General features: G+C 48.0%; 1 protein-coding gene across 3 annotated transcripts in view; it reads left to right on the top strand.

Moving 5' to 3' along the window:
* Positions 1-25070, top strand: part of KIF20B (kinesin family member 20B) — a 2369321-nt gene that overhangs the window by 1025397 nt on the left and 1318854 nt on the right. For all 3 annotated transcript variants that reach the window (XM_069611316.1, XM_069611317.1, XM_069611318.1), the window contains exon 16: positions 3649-3856. In XM_069611316.1, the coding sequence (XP_069467417.1) occupies positions 3649-3856 (208 nt within the window). The remainder of the gene's footprint in view (positions 1-3648; positions 3857-25070) is intronic.

Here is a 25070-nt window from a genome sequence, read left to right as displayed (position 1 = left end):
CACACAAAACCGCCAAGTCCTTGGCCATCCTGACAAAACCAGGTCAGAAATCCTTCCTGCAGACCCTGGGCAGGACGCAGTTCAAGCCCTGCGCTTTCTCTGGCTTCAAGGAGTTGAGGGAACGTGGTACACAAAGGCCTGATACACGCACAGTAGGAAGCAACAGAGTATGTTGCACAGGTTTTCTGTGCTCCCGCTTATGCCCCCAAGAAGCAGTGACGTCCAGATCTGGGAACACAGCTCGCCTGTGGGTGCCGTTTGGCTCTTTTCCAGGACACCTGGAGGAGTCTTTTCAGCAACCCGTGGATCCTATCTGTAGTCTCCAAGGGCTTCAGTCTTGCCTCTACCATCCTCTCCTCCTCTTTGGCAGATCGGGTCCCTGGCTCATGGAGATGCAGGCGATGGAACCGGTTGCTCTTGTAGGCTGGCTTCGGTTACTATTTCATTATTTTTGCGGTACACAAGAACAACCCGACTGGCCTAAAGGTAGTCCTGGACCTGTCATTTCAAAATCTGTCTTTACTGCTGGAACGCTTCAAGATGATTACTCCCACACATATAGCTGAGTCTCTGAGCAGGGGACTGGATGTGTTCCCTGGACCTTAAGGATGCGTACCTGAATGTGCCAATTTACTAACCACATCAGAAGTTTCAGTGAACGCAGTGCCAGGCCTTCTCTGCTTGGAGGGCCATCATCTATACCCTTATTTGGACAACTGGCTGGTGAGGGGCGGGTCACCCAAAGTGGTGGTGCATTCCTACCAGAGATTGGCAGATAACCTTCAGGAGCTGTGGTTTTCCCACAACCAGAGGAAGTCACAGTTGTGCCTGTCTCAGGAACTGTTCTTCCTCGGGGTGCGTTGGACCACTACCGTTCAGCGGGTGCTGCCTATGCCCGAGAATCTTCTTTCCCCTCCGCACGGCAGGGGGGAGGGCACTTTCTAGCCAAGTCTACCACCTCGGCATGGTGGTTCAGCACATTCTGGGCTTGATGGCCTCCTGCATGCTCACTGTACAGCATGCTTGCCTCAAGATGAGGTACCTCCAGCACCACCTGGTGGACAATTGGAATCAGGAGACGAGGTCTCGGTCGGACAGGATCCCAATACCACCGCTCCTGTTGCCCCATTTTCGCTGATGGAGAGCAATGTTTCGGTGGGAGCCCCCTTCACCCGATCAGCGCCTACCCTCATGGTGACATAGGACTTTCCCTTTTGGGATGGGGGGGTTACTCCAGAGGGCTGTATGATTCATGGAGCCCCTCTCCCCCGCATAGAGACGGAGAAAGCAATGTAGGAGTGGATCAGCAGAGTCGCTTGGGGTTCAACACCTACGAGTGGGAGTTGCACAATGACTCCTTGTTGCCCCTGTTCAAGTGTTGCGGGGGGTTTGCTCGCATCCCCCCGGAATCCCAAGTTTGCCTCATGGGCAGGTCGGGGGTCACTGGTAGACGTCTTCCAGATCTGTTGGCATGGCTGCATGTGTTATGAGTTCCCGCCCATCCCTATGCTCCAACTGACCCTCTGCAGGTTCCGCTCCTCCGTGGGCTGCAGCCTCATCCTGGTTGCCCCACTGGCTTTTGAGAACCTGGTTTTGGATCTGCTGCAGTTCTGCTCCAGGTGTCCCTTTCATCTTCCGATCCCCAGCAAGGGTTCCTGACACAGCATGGCAGGGTAGTGTAACACCCGAACCTGGCCAAACTGGCCCTGGCGGCCTGGTTCTTGATCAGCTCAGGATTCAGCATGCTCAATTTTCAAACGACAACTGGGACATCATTCAACAGGCCAGAAGGCCTTCGACTCAGTTCCAGTATAAGAGCAAATGGACTAGGTTCTGCCATTGGGCTGGCGACAAAGGTTCTCTGGATGATGCACTGGCTATTTCGGCACACCGGTCTCGCATAGGCCTCATCTGGTCTGGTAATTAAATGCGGTTTTTGCAGCTTTTCAGCGCAAGCCTTTCGAGCTGATTGCCTCAGTGGACCTCTGCTTGGTGACTTCAAAAACTGTTTTATTGGTGGCTCTCGCGTAGGGTTTGTGAGCTGCAAGCTTTGACTTCATGAAAGCCCTTCACCAGGTTTCACGACGACATCTTGCGTTCTCACTCAAACCTCTTGCCCATGGTGGTCTCTGTTCCATCTGAATCCGATCTGCCTGCCGGTGTTCTTCTCGAACCCACATTCTGAGGCAGAAAGGGCTTTACATTTCTTGGATCTCAGGAGGGTTCTCAAGTTTTATCTCTCTCAGACAAAATCCTTCAGGAAGTCTGAGGCTTTGTTTGTGACTTTTGGGGGCTCCTCCCCCAGCTCACAGTAGTGACTAGAGTACTCGTCCCCTTTCCTCCATACGTCCATCCACCTTACCCCGCTAGTATGCCAAAGGCTAAAATGTACTAAGACTAGCCAGGTATCTAAGTGTCTGATGTGTTTAAAGGGGACTGAGGTGAGGTGCCATAAGGCAGGGCCTCAGCGGGGTGTTCCCACACAACAGATGGTGTGAGAATGCCTTTTACACCAATTGCAGTTTCACCTACACACACACTAGTTCACCCGTTTCCTGGCTATCCAATGGGGAGGACCTTTATTCTGGCCTAATTGTAATACCAAATTCCTTTGGAAGGACACGCACCTAGTGTAAAATAGCTGTTTTACAAAGGATCACGCATACTCATTGCAAATCCTGCAGGCTTTTTATGCCGAAAACTGGCCATCCTGCTATGCAGGTCTGAAATACATTCGGCGAATGTGCCGCTTACACTGAAGATTTCGAGTCACAGGAAGCATGCATTGGTTTCGACTGAGACGCTGAACAGCAAGAGACTGAGGAAAAAGTTTGTTTCCTTGCAGCTGTTAAGTATTTTTACTTTTTACATGTTCTATTAAATCCTGCTTAAGTACCCAGTTTCCATTTAATTAATCAGACCACATGTGGACAAATCTGGCTAGCTAAAGAGAAGTTGACTCCGTACTCCAGTATACTGTATTGCATAGGAGCATAACCAATGCTGCACCACAAGAAAATTAGGTTTCAACCTTAGTGTGTGTGTCTGCCATCTGTCAGCTACACAGTCTTCCATGTCTGAGCTCCGAGGATTTCTGTTTGTTTTTTGAGTTGTTGGGGGAGGTTTGTTTGGGTAATGAGGCTTAGAGTTGCTTGCTAGTCTTTCTACGTGTTTCCTCTTGCCTAGAAAAGTTAACGTTAACTGGTTTATTATTTTTTGGTAGTTATCCTTTTGATCCTTCTGATATTCTTGTGTACCTTGGAATACCCTTATGAACTTGTGTGTATTCATGGGCAAAGCCTATGTAAGTACTTGTCTTTATGGATCAACATGCTTTGCACCAGCCTCCCTGGCCCTAAACCTGTGTCCTAAACCAGAACGCTGGGGTTTGGCTTGTACTGTTAGGATACCTTAGAAGATGGGGACAGTGAGCTATAATGTTACTGCGTTCTGCTCTACTTTTATTCTCATAAAAGCGTTTAAGTACTTCATGTATAAAAAATGGTTTCTCGCTATGAAGAACCATATAAATTGGCTGTTAATCGAGAACATCTAGTGTTTTTGTAAGCTTTTCATGTACGCACTCATGTTGGAATATTTATTGGTGGAACCCATAATATTGCTAACAATTCTATTTTCTTTCTTTAGGGTGAATACTGTGGTGCACCCATCAAAGCTTTTATTGATTCTATGCAAGAAGACTTATCTGTTATTAAGGAGCGGGCCGTAGCAGCACAGTTACACATTACAGCTATTCCTAATAACAGTGAAAATGTTGCAACTTTGGAAAAACGACTTCTTGGGGTTACTGCAGAGCTTTCCCGAATTCAGGAAGAACTTATAAAAAAAACACAAGGTGAGGTGACCTGTGCTTCTGTAAGGACAGTTTTTCTGTAGTCCACCCAAAGGGACATAATAAAAATATACCTTGGGCAATACAGAAACTCCGACTGTTAGTACATGCCTGTACCACTCAGTAAAGCGGTAGCTATGGCAATGCAGCCAGGCTTACCTGACGAGGGAGAGAGGGCTGTAAATGGGTACAAAGAACTTGTAGCATGCATATGGTCCAAATAAACACTAATGTATTGTAAAAAGGATTTATTGTATATATCACTGAAGAAAAAACATTGTTAAAGGGATGTTATGGTTGTTGCACTAGTAAAAACCTATAAAATTCAATTGAAAACTGTTGTTACAGGGACGTTATGGTTACAGGTAAAACCGAAAAATTCGCCAGTTATGGTAAGCTAAGCAACCATAACTCGCGTCACCACTGTGCACTGCTAAGACTAACGCCCATAACCTCAAAGATGACATCACAAATATCATTGATGACACACTGATATTACATGTCTGGCTCCCTCATGTTTTGGTCACTGACATATGTAGGGCAGGTGGTTTTCTTCACTGACAGTCAGGAAGTAAACATTCAAAAGGCACTATGTTTGTAGACCTTACACTTCTCACATGTTTCTACACTACTTTCCTAAGGGGTCAGTCATAGCATATAATACATATACATAAGGGAAGAAGCAGGCCTGAAACACAGCAATCGTTTGTGGGCATGAAGATAACCAGTTAGGTTATTGTTAGGGAGAATTCTCTGTTTAGGCTGAATTTCCTAACCTAGTGAGTCCTCCAGCAGCTTTGCTGGATTTTTGGGGTTTATTTTGTTCTCCTGCCAAGAGTGAGACTCTTTTACCCTCACTCTTGGACATGATTTGAGTGTGTTTCTTTGGATCTAGATGTGTTTAATGGGCTATGGGGGCTTTTACCCCATAGGGCTTCATGTGTTTTTGTGATGTGTTACACAGCACCCTCAGTGCAGTGACACAGGGGTGTCATAGTGACCCCCCAGTATAGACTCCATACCCTGGGACTGACTGTCTCCCCGGGCATGTAAAGTCACCATTGACTTTACTAGTCTTAAATTCTGAACAGAACCAGTACAAACCATCATATTGTGGACGTACTGGCTGGGGCAATTCGATTGCCCCAGGGTCTGTTAGTCGAGGGGGCACGTCTCCGTCCCCCCTGATCGAGTTTTGGCTGGTGGCAGTGGATACTACTTTTTATATTCAACCGCGAATATTTTCCTATGGGATTTCCCATTGTTTTAGGCTATTATCTTTATTTAATTATTTACGGTAGCCTCGAACATGCCGCCGGTTTATTTAATATTAATTCTCCGGTTGGTATTTTTTGCCAAAACTTGATTCTAAAATGGCGTTTGTGTTCTCTTCTGTGACTCCAACCCAAGTCGAGCCCTTTGTTCCACTTTTTGGCGGGCTTCTCCACAGAAGCCCTCCAAAGTGGTGCCACTCTGTCTGGGGTACTTAGGAGGGGTGGAGGGGAATTTAGGCACCCTGGACTGAGTTGCCTAGGCAGCTCAAGTCGCACTCCATCCTGATTGGCCCAAGTGGTGAGCCGGCCGGCTCACCACTTAGCATGTTTGAGTGACAGCTAGGCTGAGTGAATGGGGGGTTTGCTGCATAAAAGCAGGGCTTTGGGGACTGGAACTTCAGAAGTCGCCACAGGACATAAGAATCCGACGAGGGAGAAGCTGAGGCGACCTGCCACGACACCACCACTGGTGGAGCCCTGCTGGACCGCCTCACCACTTTTCCCAACGACAGAGGAGATCTCCCGCCGGAGAGTCTTCTTCCTTTGACTGGTGGGGATAACCAGTTTCACCGTCTTTTCGCCTTCCCGACGTACCTCGTGGCCGCCTTGCCTGTGCCAAGCACCCCGGCAACCGGGATACCACGTTTTACCACGACCGCGAAACAAAGGTATCACCTTTAACCGGAAAACTCCACGGCTGGTTTCTTCCCTGGTAGTGCAACGACCTTCATCTTTTCTCCAAGTCGAGATCTTCTCTTCCCCTGGACAACGACGCAACTTGCACCCACTACCAGGAACTGCCACCGCTGGAGGATCCTTCCCACTTAAGGTACCGTGTCCCACCAGGCTTCCCTTGCTACCGACTGTACGGGGTAGATTTAGCCCCCGGCTTTTGAACCTGGGTTAGTCTGGGACACCCTGGCTAAACTTTCCTAAGCCTCTCTAAACTCTTTTTGAACCCTCTGCAAGACTTTCTAAGCCTAGTGTAACTGTGATCTTGGGCGCATTTGTGCTCTGCTCTAAGAGTGGGCCCAGCCTTTGGACTTTGGCTCACCAGTGACTTTTGCTCTTCTGCCTTGCTAACAGTGTTCTTGAATCTTAGAGTGGTGTACCTTTCCATATTCTGTCTTTTTCCCTCCCTTTCTCACAAACTTATTGGAGTGCCATCTAGTTAAGCGCTCACCTCTGTATGAAAATAAGTGGTGTTTTACAGTGACTTTTCTGATAAGGAAAAAGGGGTGTATATATTACAATAGTAACTGTGTTTAGAATATTTTACAATAAGAGTGCTGGAGTGTTTCAAACCGTGTGTTTTTAAATAAATAATTATATACTTTGATACCAAAGTTCTGGTCAGTGTTTGCTTGTATTATTGTACCTGAGTGCCTATTGTGTATACTTTGCATACTGCCTAACTCTTCTTGAGGGAAGTCTGACTGCTCAGCCACAGCTACCAGATAAATCTGGGTGGTACAGACTGCTACCAAGTGGGTTTACTGCCAACACCTGTAGTCTTAAATCTTTTGCAGTGGTCCCTAAGGGAACTGCACAGGTTTCTGCCTAACAGTTATGAACACTTTCTGGTAGTACTGTAGCTTTTTTGGCTACTTTACTTTCCCTGTATATGGGCTTATTTGTGTGCATTGTGGTCTCTTGATGTTTTGTTTGTAGTAGTACAAGTATGTAGTAAGTGAGGCGTTATTAGCTACTTATTACAAGTTTCACAATAAGCAAAAAGGTGACACTAAAGCAGTCATCATTTTACTATCCAACATGGCAAAACATTGATTATTGCACCTGTATGGTGCAGACAATGACTACGTTTCTGCATGACTTGTTTTGTATTTATTTGTATTTTATTTATTTGTATAGCACGCCTGGCCCGAAGGCATCTGGGAGCATTTCTTGAGGTTACAATTACATAGTATGCATTAAACGAGAACACTAGTTACATAGTATACATCCAACGAGAACAGAATACTTTCAAGAATACTTACAAGATAATTACAGGAAATTAGAATATGATTAGTCAGTACGGCAGTGTATAACAACTTAGAGTAGCAGAGAGCAGCAGTGTAGGTAATTAAGGTCATCGAGACAGGTGGAGGATTTGAGTGTCCTGCGGTATGAGCCACATTTTAGCTTTATTCTTGAAAGCGTGGAAGGAGGATTCAGATCTGAGAACTCTAGACTGCAATGGTGTTTATAGCAATGCATTGTGTAATGAATTATGTTTCGAATGGATTGTGTCCTCCCACGTATTCCTTTGATAATCGTATCCCAGCTTCAGCTGCTTTGGAATTTATTTATTTTTTCACCAAGGGACGCTGTGTTCAAGACCGCAGAGTCGATGTCCCTCGAGGGCTGCCGTCGACGTCATCCGCTGTATAAAGGGCTCGAGCAGCGCCCATTACCTCAGTTCCGTTTTTCCGGCGCATCTAAAATATCTTCGACGATGTCTTAGTCTTCAACTCCCTCCACACCCAAGACAGGGTTAAAAAAATGTCTGAAGTGTGGCAGGAAGATCTCTATTACTGACCCCCATCGGAATTGCCTCTGGTGCCTCAGCCCAGACAATCGGGTTGATGAGTGCGGGTCTTGTCAGGCCATGTCAAACAAGGCACTTGGGGAATGCAGAGGTAAGCTGGCGGTGGGGGAGGACAAGTATAAGTCTTGAAAAAGACAAAAGGATTTGGACGAATCGTTTAGAAAATCTCGTCATGAGACGAGGAGGTCAAGATCGGAAAGTCGCTCGAGGAAGTCTTCCTCGTCTTCGACGAAAAAGTCAAGAAAGCGACGTCATAGGTCTTCTTCCTCCTCGTCCTCTTCAGGGCGTAGAGTAATTTACCCTTCAAAACACGATTCCCCAAGAAATGGAAGGCCTTCAGGGCTTCGATGTTGAAAATATTCGAGAAAGCGGACCAGACCACTCGAAGTTGCCGCGTGGTGATCATGCCTCTACTCACTCTAAAAGTGACAGAGGAAAATCAAGATCCAAACATGCAAGGGCTGAAAAAGGGATGAGAGTATCTTCAAGGGAAAGTTCCCCGACACCACACTCTAAATCTAAGCCTCCGATACACAAATCGGGGCAAAAGGAATCGGCGTCAAAGGCGAAACTTGACTCGACATTGTCGACGACCATAGCGTCGAAACAGATTACAAAAATGGCGTCGACACCTGTAGCTTCGATAGCATCGCAGCCTTCTTCGACAGCATCGAAGCCTCCTTTGACACCGTCGAAGCCAGCGTCTAACCTATGGACGCCTTCGACGCCTTTATCGAGGCCTTCTCTAACACCAAGGCCCAAGTCGATGCCATTTTCTATGCCTAGACAAGTTCCACCTTCTTTGCTTGAAAAGGCTTTCCACCCTCAATCTAGACAGGAATTCTTAACTTCTCCAGCATGGGGTCTGGCATGGATTCACAAGCTCATGAATATTCCCTGTTGTCAGGCTGGGAATCCTCGGTAAAGAAAAAATCAGCATCGGTTTCGTTTCTGATCTGTCTTCCTTAGTAGTAACCAATCACTGATCTCTGGGTCATACTGCCCTCAGCCAATGACTGCCCTCTCCCTAAGCCCCGCCTCTGGCAGCCATCCTCGTGCTTTAGCTCTCGAGTTTTTGCTGCGTTTTTGCGCTTTTTCAGGAGATTTTCTCATTTTTCCGGCTGAAAAAGAGGGTGGGGCGGTGGCCGTTACAGACTCGGAATCCGTCTCTGAGGAGGAACTGGTGGAGATTGAGAAGGGCCTCAACAAAAGGTCCATAGGCCTCAACGAGAGGTTCAGAAACCTCAACGAGAGGTTCGAGAAGGTTCGATCCCAGGGGGCGGTCCCTGCTGATGTAATCGAAGATGGCGACGATAAACAGAGCCCAATGGAGCGGCCATCCCATCCGTCGCAGCCATTGCCCGAGCCCCAGGATAGCTCGGCGGCCATTTTGTTGGCAATCCAATCCTTATGTACCGAGATAAAGACAAGATTACCACGCACCCCGACGGAGGAGCCAGAATCAGGCCCGTCGGGAAGCACTCCGAATAAGCGAGGAGAGTCCACCCCGTTCCTCCCTTCGTGCCTGCGAGACCGGTGGACCCCTCATCCCCCTCGCCGGGAGAGGATGCTTACAGGGAATCCACATCTACCCCTACCTGGACGACTGGCTATTCCGGGCAAGGTCAAGGGAACCCGCCGTCGATCATACGGTGAGGACCGTCCGGTTGCTCACGGAGCTGGGGTTCGCCATCAACTACCCCAAATCCCACCTGGTCCCATCGCAAGTAGCACTGTTTTTGGGGGCGAAGCTCAATACAGTGGAGCAATTGGCCTCCCCTTCAGAGGAGAGGACCAAGTTCATCCTGGGCAAGGTGCGGTGCCTGTTAGCCACAGACGTGGCCAGGGTGAGGTCCATCAAGTCCCTCCTTGGGATGATGTCCTCATGCATCTACCTTGTGCCCCTTGCAGACTTCGGATGCGTCTGCTACAGGAGTTCCTCGATGCCTGCTGGTTTCAGGCGAGGGGCTGCTTCGAGGACAGGATCCCCCTCGACGAGGAGTTCCGTCGGGCGATACTATGGTGGGGCACCCAGACTCACCTCACGACCGGCACGGACTTTCAAACCCCAGCGTTTCAAAAGACGGTGAGTACGGACGCCTCTCTGGAGGGTTGGGGGGCCCACACCGCAGATCTCCACGCAAGAGGCCTTTGGCTCCTGGAGGAGAGGTCTCTTCACATCAACATCTTGGAGCTCCGAGCAGTGTTCTGGGCGCTCAAGTCGTACCTCCTATCCCTCAAGGACAAAGTGGTGAGGATCTTCACCGACACCACCACCACGATGTTCTACATACGGAAGCAGGGGGCACCAGATCCCCAGCCCTATCCAAGGAGGCCCAGGATCTGTGGCACTGGGCCATCGCCCAGGGGATGTTTCTGGTTCCCTTCCACCTGGCAGGAATAAAAAACACCATCGCCGACTCACTCAGCAGGGAGCTGTGCTCGTGCCACGAGTGGGAACTGCGCCAGGATCAAGTGGATCGACTCTTCCAACGATGGGGCAAACCCCAGATCGACCTGTTCGCAACGGCGACGAACTCCAAGTGCCAGAGGTTCGCCAGCAGGTTCCCACAGCCGAGGAGCATGGGCGATGCTTTCTCGTTCCCTTGGGACGACCTATTTCTATATGCGTTGCCGTTGCTGCTCTGCCTCATCAACCAGCTCAAGAAATCCAGGTGCAGAATGATCCTCATCGCACTGGCGTGGCCGAGGCAGGTCTGGTTCCCGACCTTCTGGACTTGTCAACGTCCCCGCCAGTCAGGCTGCTGGCGGACGCGGATCTCCTCTCCAGAGAAGGAGGCGCCATTCTCCACCACGACCCACAGTCTCTGAACTTGCAGGCCTGGCTCCTGCAGCACTAGAGTTTGGAGGGTACAATATCCCGGCTGATTGCAGAGAGGTTCTTGCAAAGGCCAGGGCATCCTCAATTCTCGTGTTACGGTCATAAATGGAAGAGGTTCTCTGTCTGGTGCCGTGCTCAGAAGATTAACCTTCTGCGAATTACGGCCCCTCAAGTGCTGCCGTACCTGCTGTTGCTGGCCAAGGCTGGACTGGCTCACGCCTCCATAAAAAAATCTGGCTGCCATCTCCCGATATACCAGGACGACGGGACGGGTGGCCTTGTGGTCTCATCGCCTGGTGAAGGAATTTATGAAGGGACTATTCCGATCGTTCCCGCCGGTGAAGGCTCCTGCCCCGGCGTGGGAGCTTAATGTGGTGCTGACCAGGCTCATGTGGGGCTATTCGAGCCTATGCATTCGTTGCCTTTGAAGTTCCTGTCATGGAAGACAGTGTTTGTCGTGGCCACCACCTTTGCACGAGTGGGAGAGATTCAGGCCCTATCTTGCAAGCCTCCATACTTGACTTTTCATGACACAAGGGTGGTGCTGACGACGCACCCCTCCTTCATGCCCAAGGTGCCGTCGGACTTCCACCTCAACGAGCCCTTGGTGTTACCAGTTTTCTTTCCGTCGCCTTCGACGCCGGCCGAGAGGACTGTGCACTCGCTGGATGTAGCTAGAGCGCTGAAGTTCTACGTGGACCGCACAAGGAGTTTTCGGAAGACGTCACAACTGTTTGTGAACTTTGGGTCTGTGAATCAAGGGAAGGCTCTCTCGGAGACTTCCATTTCCAGATGGCTCTCCGGCTGCATCATGCACTGTCACCGGTTGGCAAACCGACCGCAGCCCGGCCGTCCGAGAGCCCATTCGACCAGGGCGATCGCTGCTACCACGGCGTTCCTGTCTGGTGTGCCCCTGCTGGACATCTGCAGGGCTGCTACGTGGAGGTCGACGCACACCTTCACAAGATTCTACTGCGTCGATCGGGACTCCAGGGAGGAGTCCAGGGTCGGCCAAGCAATGCTGCACAACCTGTTCACTAAAGGTGAGTCTGGTGAGGAGGTAAGAGATGCTTAATGTTGAGTTGTTATATTGCTTAATGTTGAGCCTGTTTCCACCTTCCGTGTTTGTGCATGTGTAAACTGCTATGTTTTTTTTTATTCATGAGCATGTGAATCCATGCCCGACGCCATGCTGGAGAAGGAACAAGTTACTTACCTGTAACTGTTGTTCTCCAGCATGGGTCTGGCATGGATTCATATGCGAACCCTCCCACCTACCCCTCTGCGGCTCTTCACTTGGTCATACTGCCACATGGCTTGCTACCAAATCTGAGGATGGCTGCCAGAGGCTGGGCTTAGGGAGAGGGCAGTCATTGGCTGGGGGCAGTATGACCCAGAGATCAGTGATTGGTTACTACTAAGAAAGACAGATCAGAAACGAAACTGATACTGATTTTTTCTTTACCGAGGATTCCCAGCCTGACGACGGGGAATATTCATGAGCATGTGAATCCATGCCAGACCCATGCTGGTGAACAACAGTTACAGGTAAGTAACTTGTTCCATCCATGTCTTCTATATATGAGTAACATTCCTCTGAAGAGAACGTCACTCCAGCTGGGGTTAGATTTGGGGCCAGAGAGGTCCCTGAAGAACTGGTGGACCCACAATCAAGAATAACAAACTTGTATGATTGCCTACAAAATGCCAGTGGCTTGGACACTTCTCCTGAAGTGGATTTTGAGAGGCCAGACCCTACAGATAATGCTGATCCCAGTTAGAGAAATCTTATGGGAAGAGTCATCGATTTTATGGGATGGAAAGCTGCTTCCCCGGATATTGACCAGGATGACATGACTGATATCCTGAGTGAAGGTCCCTTAACAGATCCTGTTTTACCATTCCATAAAGCTTTACAAAAAAGGGTAATGGTAAATTGGAATCATTTCGTTTCCAGCAGTGAATACAAAACTGGTACCAAAATATAGACCAGCCTTATCAGACCCAGAGTATTTATCCAAGCATCCCTCTCCCGAAAGCCTTGTAGTTCAAGCTGCAACTTCCACTAGACAATCAGCTTATCCATCAATGCCACCAGATAGGGACGATAAAGTTGATGCTTGGGCCCGGAAAGCCTTTACTTCGGGCAGCATGGCCCTGAAATCAACTAATGTCACTTGCACATTAGCAAGATTTACTTTTACCCTGTGGGACTGTATGTCATCGGCGGCTGAACGTATCCCGGAAGGTGAGGAATGCGATGGTTTCCTGGCTATAGTGAAGGATGGTAAAGAGGCTATGGAGGAATGCCTTCAGTCAGGATTGGACACTGCGGATAGTATAAGCAGGTCCATGGCTTCTAGCACGGTCTTGCGCAGATTCGCATGGCTAACAAAATCTAGATTTGCACCTGAAGTGCAGTCTAGACTACTTAATATGCCCTTTGAGTCCTTGAGGTTGTTTGGCAGCAAGTCAGATGAGAGCCTGGAGAAGCTGGAGACCTCAAACGGCAGCAAAATCACTCAGCGCCGCTATAAGACAACCTCATCAACATTCTTACGCAGGCTCATCTTCCTGGAATAGTTGCCCTTTTCGCTTTTATTCCTCTTATGGAAAAGGGAGGAGAGGGCATGCCAATCACAGAGGCCAACAGAGAAAACCTTTTCGTGGTGGAAAAGGGAGAGGTGCTAGATCAGCCACAGAAGTGGTTACTACCTCCTCAGCCACTGTTGCAGCCGCTGCAAAGCCACTTTGAGGTCTTAACCCATAAAACCCCGGTGGGAGGCACAATCACTCAGTATCTGGACGAATGGCGGGGGATTACATCAGATGCTTGGGCACTAGAGATAGTGACCAATGGTTACTGTCTTCCTTTTCATCAAAGACCTCAAGATCATCCACCGGGAGCCAACTCTGTAAAAATTCCAGTCCTGCTCCTTGTGCAGGAGATTGTAACACTGCTAGAGAAAGGTGCAATAGAACATGTAGCTGTAGCGGAGAGGAACAAGGGTTGGTACTCCCCATATTTTCTCATCCCCAAAAAGGACAGAGGATTGAGACCCATCTTGGACTTCAGAAGCTTGAACAAGTTCCTCAGGAAGGACAAGTTCAAGATGGTGACCCTTTCTCAGATCCTTCAGGCTCTTCAACTTCAGGAATGGCTGGTTTCATTGGACCTTCAGGATGCTTACTTTCATGTGCCAATTAATCTCAAGCACAGGAAGTACCTAAGGTTCGCAATTGGTGGTTCTCATTATCAGTTTCGAGTTCTACCATTTGGGCTAACCTGCGACTGAGGGTTTTCACCAAACTGATGGCGGGGGTGGCAGCAAGTATCCGAAGAAGGGGATTCACGTCTACCGTTATCTGGACGATTGGCTAATAAGGGCAAGTTCATCCGAACAAGCCCAGGAACATCTGGCCTTGACCTGCCATTTCTTACACAGTCTGGCCTTCTCCCTCAATTACAAGAAGTCACAAAGGATTCCTAGCCAAAAACTCAAATTCATCGGAGCGATCCTGGATACTTCATCAGGGAAAGCCTCACCTCCCTAGGAGAGGCTCACCACATTCTGCAGATGGTAATGACATTTCAAAATGCCCTAGATCTACCGGCATTCGACTTGATTGCTAGGCCTCATGGCATCCTGCATTTCTCTGGTGCCAGAGGCCAGATTGAGAATGAGATCTCTTCAGTGGGCCCTCAGGACTCAATGGTCCCAATTTTGGGGGGAGATGTCAGATCGTTTACAAGTCCCAACCAAAGTGGCTCAAGATCTTCTATGGTGGGCTTGCAAGGAGAATATCCTCAAGGGAGAACCGTTTTGTCAACCATGGCCGGAGATAATGGTAGTGACGGATGCCTCACTCACGGGGTGGGGAGCCCACACCAACAATCTGACAATCCGCGGTCGTTGGTCTCCATCAGAGTCCAAACTACACAACACCCTTTTGGAGCTGAGAGCAATCAGACTAGCGCTGAAGGCTTTTCTGCCCTCTGTACAAGGAAAGAATGTCCTGATAATGACGGACAACACAGTGGCCATGTACTAACTAAACAAAAGAGGCGGCATAGGATCTCTTCCACTGTGCAGAGAGGCAATGCAGCTTTGGTTCTGGGCAATGCAAGAAGGAATCTCTATCGGCAGTTCACCTGGCCAGAGAGCTAAATATGTTGGCAGACGCTCTGAGCAGGCAGAGCACAGTCTCCCACGAATGGGAGCTAACTCAGGAAGTCCTTCAAGAGATCTTCGCCCTTTGGGAACCCCTCAAGTAGATATGTTCGCGACCGGGACAAACCGGAAGTGCGAACTGTATTGCTCAAGGGAATCTTCCCCCGAGAGGAGCTCTAGGGGATACGTTCGTAGTGGACTGGGTAGTTCCACTCCTTTACACGTTTCCTCTAGTCTCCATGATTCCTCATGTAATCAGGAGGTTGAGAAAGTTCAGGAAAACCATGATCCTAATTGCCCCGGATTGGGCCAGGAGTACGTGGTACCTGGACCTTCTGGACATGTCCATTTGCCCTCCAATACGTCTTCCACAAAGAGAGGATCTTCTCTCGCAAGAGGAAAGTCGAGTTCTCCATCCAGAGATCAAGACACTCAGCCTTCACGCATGGTTTCTGAGAGGCTAAGATATAAGGATTGGGACCTCCCGAATGACGTAATGGAGATTTTGCTTTCGGCCAGGCAGCCAGCAACAAAATCCCTGTACCGGTGTCGTTGGAATAAATTCATTGACTGGTGCAGGAACAAGAATGTGGATCAATTTCTTTGTAGCACTCCAACAGTACTTTGTTTTCTAATGCACTTAGCCAATTTGGGGCTCCAAGTGGGTACGATAAAAGATGACTTGGCAGCGCTATCAATCTTTAAGCACTCCTCGGAAGAGGTGTCCCATTTTAAAATGCCTTTTAGTCATTCAATTCTTGAAAGGGTTGACAAATGTATACCCTCCGACACCTTTTCAGGTGCCCATCTGTAACTTAAATCTAATCTTAAAATGTCTCATGTGTGCTCCTTTCGAGCCCTTACACTCTTGCCCATTAAGACTGCTCACTCTTAAGACAATTCTGTTAGTGGCTATAACATTAGCCCGCAGGGTAAGTGAGTTGCAGGCACTATCTTGTAAGCCTTCCCACAATATTTTCCATAGGCACAAGGTAATTTTAAAAGTCAAACCATCTTTCTTGCCTAAAATAGTGCCTGATTTTCAGCTGTCTCAGAAGATTGTTCTACCTTCCTTTTATCCTCCACCTCACACTAGTAAGGAAGAGGAAAGGTTACATAGATTGGAACCAAAAAGACTCTCAGTTTATACATTTCCAGATTGACAAATCTCCGACAATGTGACCAACTATTCATTGGATATACTGGGCACAAATTGGGCCTTGCAGTAACTAAACAAACTCTATCCAGATGGATAATTTTAGCCATCTCGGAGTGCTATAACGTTAGTTTGTAAGTAACTTGTTCATCTCGTGAGTTCTCCCAATAACCTCTGATATTTTCCTGCCAACATTATATTGACAATGCCTTGTGGAGGCTCTTCATGAAATGTAAATGTACATGTGATGTCATCAGTGATGTCATCAATGACATTTTTGATGTCATCTTTGATGTTAGGGGTGTTAGTCTTAACAGTGCACACTGGTGGCGTGAGTTATGGTTGCTTAGCTTACCATAACTGGTGAATTGCTGAGGTTTTTCTGTTTTACCTGTAACTATAACGTCCCTGTAACAAGGTTTTTCCATTACATTTTATAGGTTTTTACTATTGCAACTTAACCATAACGTCCCCTTGACAATGTTTTTGTCAGTGAATTTCATTGGTTTTTAGCAGGATACTATTACTGTGTAAAATAGAACTGTGCAACATAGTGCAACTGCTGGCACCATGTTAATGCGGACAGCAGTCGCAGACTATAGATCTCTTTGCATAGATCGTGTGGCATCCAATTGGCTGAGTAAGGCAGGTGCTCTCTTATATAGTGGTACCAATCACCAAACGCAAATAACATAGATAAACGGCACCATGGGCAAACATTGGCAGGGAAAATAGAGTAGATTTGCAAATTGTGCACTTATGAAGTAAACAGGACAAAGACATAGGGAGTACACCATAACGGAATGCATCAACAATGGAAAGGATGTCTGCCTTCACCAATCTTACCGCACTGCTACTTTAAAGGGGAAGAAAGAACGAACTGCCAGAGTAACTACTGGAAAATGCAAAGACCTGGACGTCGGTACAATGTAGTAAGGACCCTAAACTTTGTCAAATAATTGCACAGGTGCTGCAGTATGCAATAATACGTAAGCATAACGTGTCTTGGTGTAATGCAGCAATGCCAAGCACCTTACAGTTGCAGGAAGAAAATGTCCCTCATGACACAAGTACTTTCTATAGTAACCCCATTGGTACGCACAGTGCTGTGAACCGTAAAAAATGTAATATCTATTGCTGTATGTACATCAAACAGATTTTCATTTTGGTAAGACAACATATTGGAAAGGAAAGCAAGGCAGTACAAGCGGCAACCCTTCCACAACAGCATACGGGCATAGGGAACGAAAGAAACTCTGTGCATAGGGAAATGGACAGCGTGGAAGTCAAAGTGGAGAAATTGCTGAACAATTGTGGCGCTTTAAAGGTTGTGTCCAAGGATATCATTTGGACAAGAAAACGCAACACTGGCACACCTGCATGTGTACTCCTTCCACATGGCGGAGCCCCCCCCATTCCCTCAAAAACCATTTCATGGGAGACGTTACGGTAATACATCAATCTCTTCCTCCCCTCACAACCAAATTGTGCAAATCCCCATTTCCCCACAATAAGTACTTCTGCTACCCCTCCCTTTCCAACTGGGGTGTGCATGTGTACAAGGAAAGGATGATAATGATATTGTTTTTTTAACCTGAAATGGGGTTCTGACTCAGCAGCACAGAGTCCTCGTTGCAATGACCGCAAATAAGAAAAAGGTAGGTGTCCCACTTACACTGCAGCTGTCCGGCTTATCTGCAGTGACAATGGAGGTATCCGTACCCCGCCAGCATGCTCCGCACGTCCGCATGTTGTCCACCACCAATCATGCGTGTATGCCCGTACGTTTATGCGTAGTGCAAGTACACGCATGTTTGTCTGTTCCTGTGTCCTGCGGGCGTCGCCACTGCGCAGATGCGAAGGAACGTTAATTAGGTCTGGGCGTCCACCCACGTCGACAGGTAGCTATGAAGATAAACATCCCACCTGCTGTACCTTTACCTTTATAAATACCCAGCGTCTCCCTAAATTGTTGGCGCACGTGTAGTGCAGTTTTAGTCAGTAGAGAAAAGGCGACAGTGCATAGGACACCCATGCACGTGCATCCGTCTCAAAGGTGAAAAGTGGCGATGCCAGCATGCGACCGTACCCACTCTGGGCTGCATGAGCCCTTATTTCGGGGACAGGAGCCAGACCCTCGAACAGTGGTAAAGTGCAGGGTTGAGCAAATTACAGTGTGTTTTTCGGAAAGTACACGCTTACAGAGACACCACAATGTGCCGTTGTACATGTATGTATGGTTTGGAACAATGTAGGCCTGCTTTCCAGGTGAAAGTTGTCCACAGCAACCCTACAAAGGGGCACAGCCCAGAGGTGCTGAGCAATCAGTTTGCAGCTTTGCTGAACAAAGTAGCAGGCCATTTAGATTTTCCCTGTAAGTAATGCTGCACCAAATCTGATTTGCTACAGTGCGTCTGCAACTAATAGCAACCATGTTAGTCCGGCTGAGTACGCACAGTAATGGAAAAAATTCTGAACGGACATTGCTGTGCCGCACGCAACCGCAGCTGCGATATTCCCCCTTATCCCAATCACATGGGTAGCTAGCGGCAAAGGGGAGTAAGCACACATGTGTTTCCCCAAGGACGGCGAGGGCCGTGTCTCAATGAAGCAGAAACATTCCTTCTGTTTCCAGTGTCGTGTTTGCAGTATGCCATCATTGCGTACTGTTTAAAAGTTTCACACGCTTCCACCAATGACATTGATCAGCTCTCCATGTAACGGTATCAGTTCTGTGCAATACTCCTCTGCATACACACCCCGCCCAGAAATGTTATTGTGCAATCCCTGTGGCTCCACAGTCCCTTTTCCATCTCCGCCATCCTGAAAATCCCTGCATGTCTTTCGTGCTGCGTGCGAGCATAGGGGCACAACGTGCAACCAGGGTAGGGGAAGTTTGTTATAAGGGGCGGCCCTTAAAAGTTTTTTTTTCTTTTTCATTTTTTATTTGATTGTTTTCTTGTGCGGCACTTTTACAGTAAACTCTTCACCGCATCTTGTAGATGGGCAAACAAAAAAGCATTACCAATGGGCGACAAAAAAATGCCATCTGGTTGGAAAAATTCCCTTTCTACAACTCATTGTCGCAGAAGAACATCCCAGCAGCGGACAGAAAAGGTTTCATACTTCTGTTGATGAGACCCCTTCCTGCGTCTGGCTCGGAACAACATCCATGAGCAGTGGCCCACACTCTTTGTGGTGTTATTGATGAGAACAGCACCTTGACAGTGGGAAAATGCCTCTTCACTAGCTTCAGCAACCTCTTTAGTCGATGGAACAAGCCTAAACAAGACATGTAACCCATATGCATACCACCGTAGTGGATGACGATAACATCGCCTCTACCGAAAGTGGCCAGGTCTTTGCAAAGTGCATCCATGCCGGCGAAACTGCGCTCGTACACACCGTTCCACAATGCGACCACTCCTTCCAACCCGAAATTGCCATCAAACTTTCTTTCCAGGGCATACTTGTGCAGACAGAGTAGAAAGCCATCACCTATAGGCAACACAATGGGTTTCGCCATTTCAGCCAGCCTCACTACGCATAATATAATGTACAGCAGTTTGAACGCCCCTTCCTGTAAAACACACCCACAGTACCCGATTGGATAATCCTGAAAGTCCCATGTTCATTGGACATCAACGTAAAAAGTGCAGATTGTGGCACGTGCAGTGCCCAAAGTACCGTGAGGGCTGCAACCCAGTAAAGCAGGAGCAGTCCTTCCCTTTCCACTACCTTTTTGTCCAGCACCACCTCATTGGGTTACGGGTAAATGGGTACACACAATTCCACCAATGCCATCAAAGACGCTACCATCTAACACTCTGTGCTGCACAACACTTCATAGGTGCCCTTAGAAAATCAGCCTGCTAGTGTACTGTCACTTGCCAGCACGTCCACTACAAATTTCAGTAATAGATTGCAAAATGTGTGCATCCACATTCATCCTCTTCCACACCCACTACCACAAATGTAAGGTACCAAAACCTTTTCTGCACTATGCGTATTACTGTGTTATAAGTGCTCTGCGAACGGTATCTATCACTGAGTGGCCATTACGTTCTTTAAAAGTATACGTTTTTTTTCCATCCCCTACCATGAAGTGGCACGTTAGTGATATGTGCTTGCAACGTTCATTGCCCCATATCATACAGTATAATATCGACACAGGAAATCCCTGCTTTCCTTCAGACAATGCTACAAAATGTTTTCCCCACTAACTCTCCTCCTACATAAATCGTAAAAAAATGACATCAATAGCAGCATTGAATGTATCGTACCAAGGTAAAGCAGCTTTCCAAAAGATCATTCTATGCCTACAGCTGTACTTCTGTGTAGGCTGCACTATTACAGCACGCTCTTTTTAAATCTGCCCCTTTCTACTATTCCCCCTCTGCAAAGCATCCACAAGAGGAGTGCGAGACTTGTGATGGTATCTCTCCTGCACTGAAATGTCGCCAATAGCTCCCAGTGACTGCGAAGAATAAAGTGAGAAGACTCTGCATTATGCAGAAGGCCTTCTGACCCCTGGGACCACAATACCTTCAAATGTAACGCCCTATATATCTGCGTGCGCAAGCTCTTGACTCACCTGTCTCCACCTCCCCCAGGGTCACACGCTTCTGCAAAAAACTAGTTCTTAGTAGATGTGCTTTTTCACCTGTGACCTCCCTCTGCAACAGGCTCCCGACCTCCCTCTGCAACAGCCTCCCTGACACTTTAGGGGAAACATCACCGATTCCGGAAGCACCTCAAAGTCTTTCTCTTCGCGCCTGCTGTATCTGCTCATCTCCCTGGCTAACTGCAGGATTTAAACTTAATCTGCACTACTTACCTGACTGTGTTGTTGGATCCATGTCACCTCCCCCTGCCAGGCGAACCCCTACACTGGCTGTGTAGCAAACCTGCACTTGAGCACTGTTTCCTATATGCTTAACAGTGCACCCACCACCTCATGTGTACACTTATCTGTGCACTTGGCAGAATTGGCCGTAATTTTACTTGTCATTTCTTCTTCCCATGTACTGTACCTTCCCCTCCCTCCACCCATGCACTTGGGTGATCTAAGTCACACTTGTCCTACTAGGTTCTTTGTCTCTGTCACCCCTATGTTTGCCCTCCTTTGCCTCGTTGTGCTTTGCGAGACGTATGTTGGCTAATTACGAATGCTGTAGCATACAAGCGCACATCATATGATATGATATACACACAATGTATGCACAACCGTAGGATGCCTGCCACTTAACGTTTACACTCCAAAGTTTTTTGTTTTCCGCACTAACCCACTTGCTGCACACTTTTAAAAAAATATTGGGCACATGCAGCACACCTTGCATGTTACTAACTGCAAAGAAATACATAGTTGATGCATACACCCGGGGTGCCTGCTCCATACATTGCTCACTTCCACCATGGCCTTCTGCACTTCCTTGTGCAAATAGACCACCTGGCACACTGTGTGTACACACTTGACCCACCAACCTTATAAATAATGTCTTTCACTCCACAGTTTCCTTTCCATGGCTCCCATCCAGAAAATTGCTGGATGTGGCAGTACAGCATAAACCGCTGAGTTTTCGTGGTAGGTAGGGGTGGAGGTGGGTGGTGGTTTTAAATGTAAGACAGGATTAGGAGTTGGGTCTGTAGTACTGTCTCAGAAAAGAAAAGGGTTTTTTGGGTTTTTTTTGTCCTGTTTTTGTTATGTACATGCTTGCTTACACATTTTAGTTTTTTATGTTTTTCAATATGTTTCTATTCCCTTCTCACATTTGTATAGACTGAACGTCAACGCTTCTCTTACAGTTCTACAGGATTGTATTAAATGCTGCGTGCAGAGTGGCAAACAAAACTGCATTGCCAATGTAGGTCAAACAAATTCCATTTCGTTGGACCCACTGCAAATCTTGCTCCTTAATGCTGTCCTAGTCGGTGCTGAACATCCCAGCACTGCACATAAAGGCACACCTGCTTCTGTTTACAAAACACCTCCCGACCTCTAGCTGTGGGCAAATTACATCCTAATGTGCAACACGTGCAATTACCTACACCATGTGCTCGCGAACGCATAGCACCTCACTTTGGTTGTTCCACCAAGTGCACAATGCTCTCTGCACCCATTATTCAAAGGTCACCATTCTCGGAGAGAAACGGAGGCAACTCTACATCGCTGCTGTATGGTGCGCTGGCTGTCGTCAAAAGATAGAATATTGGGTGCATAACCAACAGCCTACGGCCCTTGGCGCAATGTACCCAAAACTGTGGGTCTTACCTACTCCCAGCACAACAGAATAGCCTCAGGAAAGGGAACATTTCCCACATCCCAGAATCCACAAACATAACATATGATGGGTGGTGCAAAGGGCAAGTCATGGCAACCGCAAATAGCACCATGTGGCTCCCTAATGTCCAAGGTGGTGGCATAATGGGTACCATATGGTACCGGAAGCATATCAGGTCACTTGTGCTGTTCAACCATGTCCTGCACAACCATTTTTTCAATGTCACCACCATCAGAGACATGCATACTTAAAAGTGCATGTATGTGTTATGATGGCGTGCTATGGAGCAGGCCTAGCCTCTTTGGTCACTCGCCTACGTGCCTTTGCCATAAACCCAACAGTGTAGCCCTTGGCCACACCCAATTCAACATAACAGAGTTATGCAGGTGAAAAAGTGGCCAGGTACATACAGGTCATGCCTAGACACTTCTAAGCATCCTCTACCTCACCACCCCCCACAGGACACATCAAAGAAGTTGTTGCTCCATCAGGTCCAGGCATATACTACACAGTGTAAGAATTGCAACCAATACCCACAACCATAAAAGCAACATTTTAGCACATGCAACACACAGTACTGCAGTGTACGTTGCAAGTTTCATATGTTCTCCATTGTTCTCCCCTTCTGCTATTGCTCCACCATCACTGACCGCTGGGCCTCAGCACACACTGCACACCGTAGTACAACCTTTGTTTTACTTCTCATGTCATACGTAATGCAGGCCTCATCTGCAAATGTGCCTGCCAACTTTCACCCTGGCCACATCTTTACATACATGGCTCAATTACATTGTGTTGCCTGTGCAGAACGGTATGTGAGTGGCTGTGTACATTGTCCATATTGCAACTTTCTAACGCTGATGACGTCCTTTCATGGCGCAATGTAGTAAAGCACTTCTTCAAGCAAGGGTCTTTTAAGGCCCTTCCCATAGCAAACACACATGGTGACATGTGGCTCCCTATTTTGCAACAGAGGCAATGATGTAAACCATATGGTAATGTACGCATAGCAGCTCACTTCTGCTGTTCCATCAAGTGCTCAATGTTCTCTGCAACCAATGTGTGCGACTCACGAACTCCAAATGCAGGCAAAGTAACAACTGCATTGCTGCATTATATTATTGCGGCTGTGATGAAGGCCTAGGCTGTTGGGTGCATGGCCGGCTGCCATGCACCCAACAGTCTAGGCATGGGCCACACTCACTACGACATAACAGAGCCATGCAGGCTACCAGGTACGCATGTGCCAGAAATCACAAAGGCAAAATTCGCTCCAGCGCTTCCAGTGTACGTTGCAAGTTTCATGTGGTCTCCATTGTATTCCTCTTCTGCCCATGCTCTACAATCACTGGCCGCTGGGGCCTCACCACACACAGCACAACCGATGTTTTACTTCTCATGTCCTGTGTAATGCAGGTCCCAACGGCAAGTGCGCCTGCCAACTTTCACCCTGGCCTCAACTTTGCATACAAGGCTCAACGAAGTTGGTTTGCCTGTGCTGGACGGTATATGAGTGGCTGTGTACATTGTCCAGATTGCAACATTCTGATTCTGATCACGTCCTTCCATGGTGCAATGTGGTCAAACACTTCCTCAAGCAAGGGTGTTATAAGGGCCAAACCATAGCAAACGCACATGGTGGCATTTGGCTCCCTATTGTGCAACAGGGGCAATTATGTGGACCATATGGTGATGAACGCATAGGAGCTCACTTCTGCTGTTCCACCAAGTGCACAAAGTCCTACACAACCATTGTGTGCTACTCACCAACTCCAAATGCATGCACATCAACAACACACCATTATATTGTGAAGGCTATAATGAAGGCCTAGGCTGTGGGGTGCATGGCCTACGGCCTTTGGCTATGCACCCAACAATCTAGGCCGAGTCCACACTCGCCACAAAGTAACAGAGCATGCAGGCGACCAGGTGCGCATGTGCCATAAATCAAAAAGGCAACATATGCTCCAGCACTTCCACCCAACTGCCACACCATAAAGCAGGGGCACTTGCCAGTTATGCTGATGCGCAATGGAACCTTATACAAGGTCGTCTCCAGGAGGTACCTGAACCCGCAAAGACCAAATTACTCGCCATCATGGCTGAGGGCAGGCAGGTCAACCAAAATGTTTTTTTAAAAAAAGCACTCTGGATACTGCGGAGACAGCAGGGAGATCCCTGGCTCAGGGCACGCTGCTTAAACGGCACGCTTGGCTCCGGAACTCAGGCTTCAAGCCGGAGACCCAAGCAACTCTTATTAGACTCTTTGTAAGCAAGTCCAAAAGCAATAGAAATTCCCTACAATCACCCACCCCCCCAGCCCTCGATTAGAGACACCTCTCGTTAGTTTGTGCTCTGCGTCTACATCTATCGTACCCCCCCCCCCCTTTTCAGGGAGCCTCCTGGTCCCTCAAGGCCCACCGGATGTTGGTAGGGTTGTAGGTCAATGCTGGAAATTTCAGATCATATTCCAATATTGGGGCCCACGTGTTTTGAAAACGATGGAGGACTCATTTTCCGCGATCAGGATGTCCCATATTTTCCCCCACCACTGGGACATGCAAGGGCCATCCGGCGCTTTCCAGGAACGGGCTATCACTATTTTCCCGGCCAAGAGGCATTGAGTTAGTAGTTTGGCTCGGCTTCCGGAGTGTGGGTATGAGTGGGACCGGGACCCCCAGAAGGATGGGCCCAGGCTCCAAGGGGAGGGCTGTTTGAGTGATCTGTTCAATGGTGGTTAAGCATGACTTCCAGAATTGTTGGATTTTTGGACATGTCCACCACATGTGAAAGAAGTAGCCTGGTCTGCCGCACCCCTTCCAGCAGGTGTGGTCAAGAGAATGGTTCATGTGATGAAGCCTGAGAGGGGAGTAGTACCAGCGCAGCAGGATTTTGTATGCGCACTCTGTTGGAAACGCAGGTGGAGGATGCGTGTGCTCGGGTC

Source organism: Ambystoma mexicanum, chromosome 8 (assembly GCF_040938575.1).
Source record: "Ambystoma mexicanum isolate Mex_15411 chromosome 8, UKY_AmexF1_1, whole genome shotgun sequence".
NCBI classification, from domain to species: Eukaryota; Metazoa; Chordata; class Amphibia; order Caudata; family Ambystomatidae; genus Ambystoma; species Ambystoma mexicanum.
This window is presented reverse-complemented; position numbering and strand designations above follow the sequence as displayed.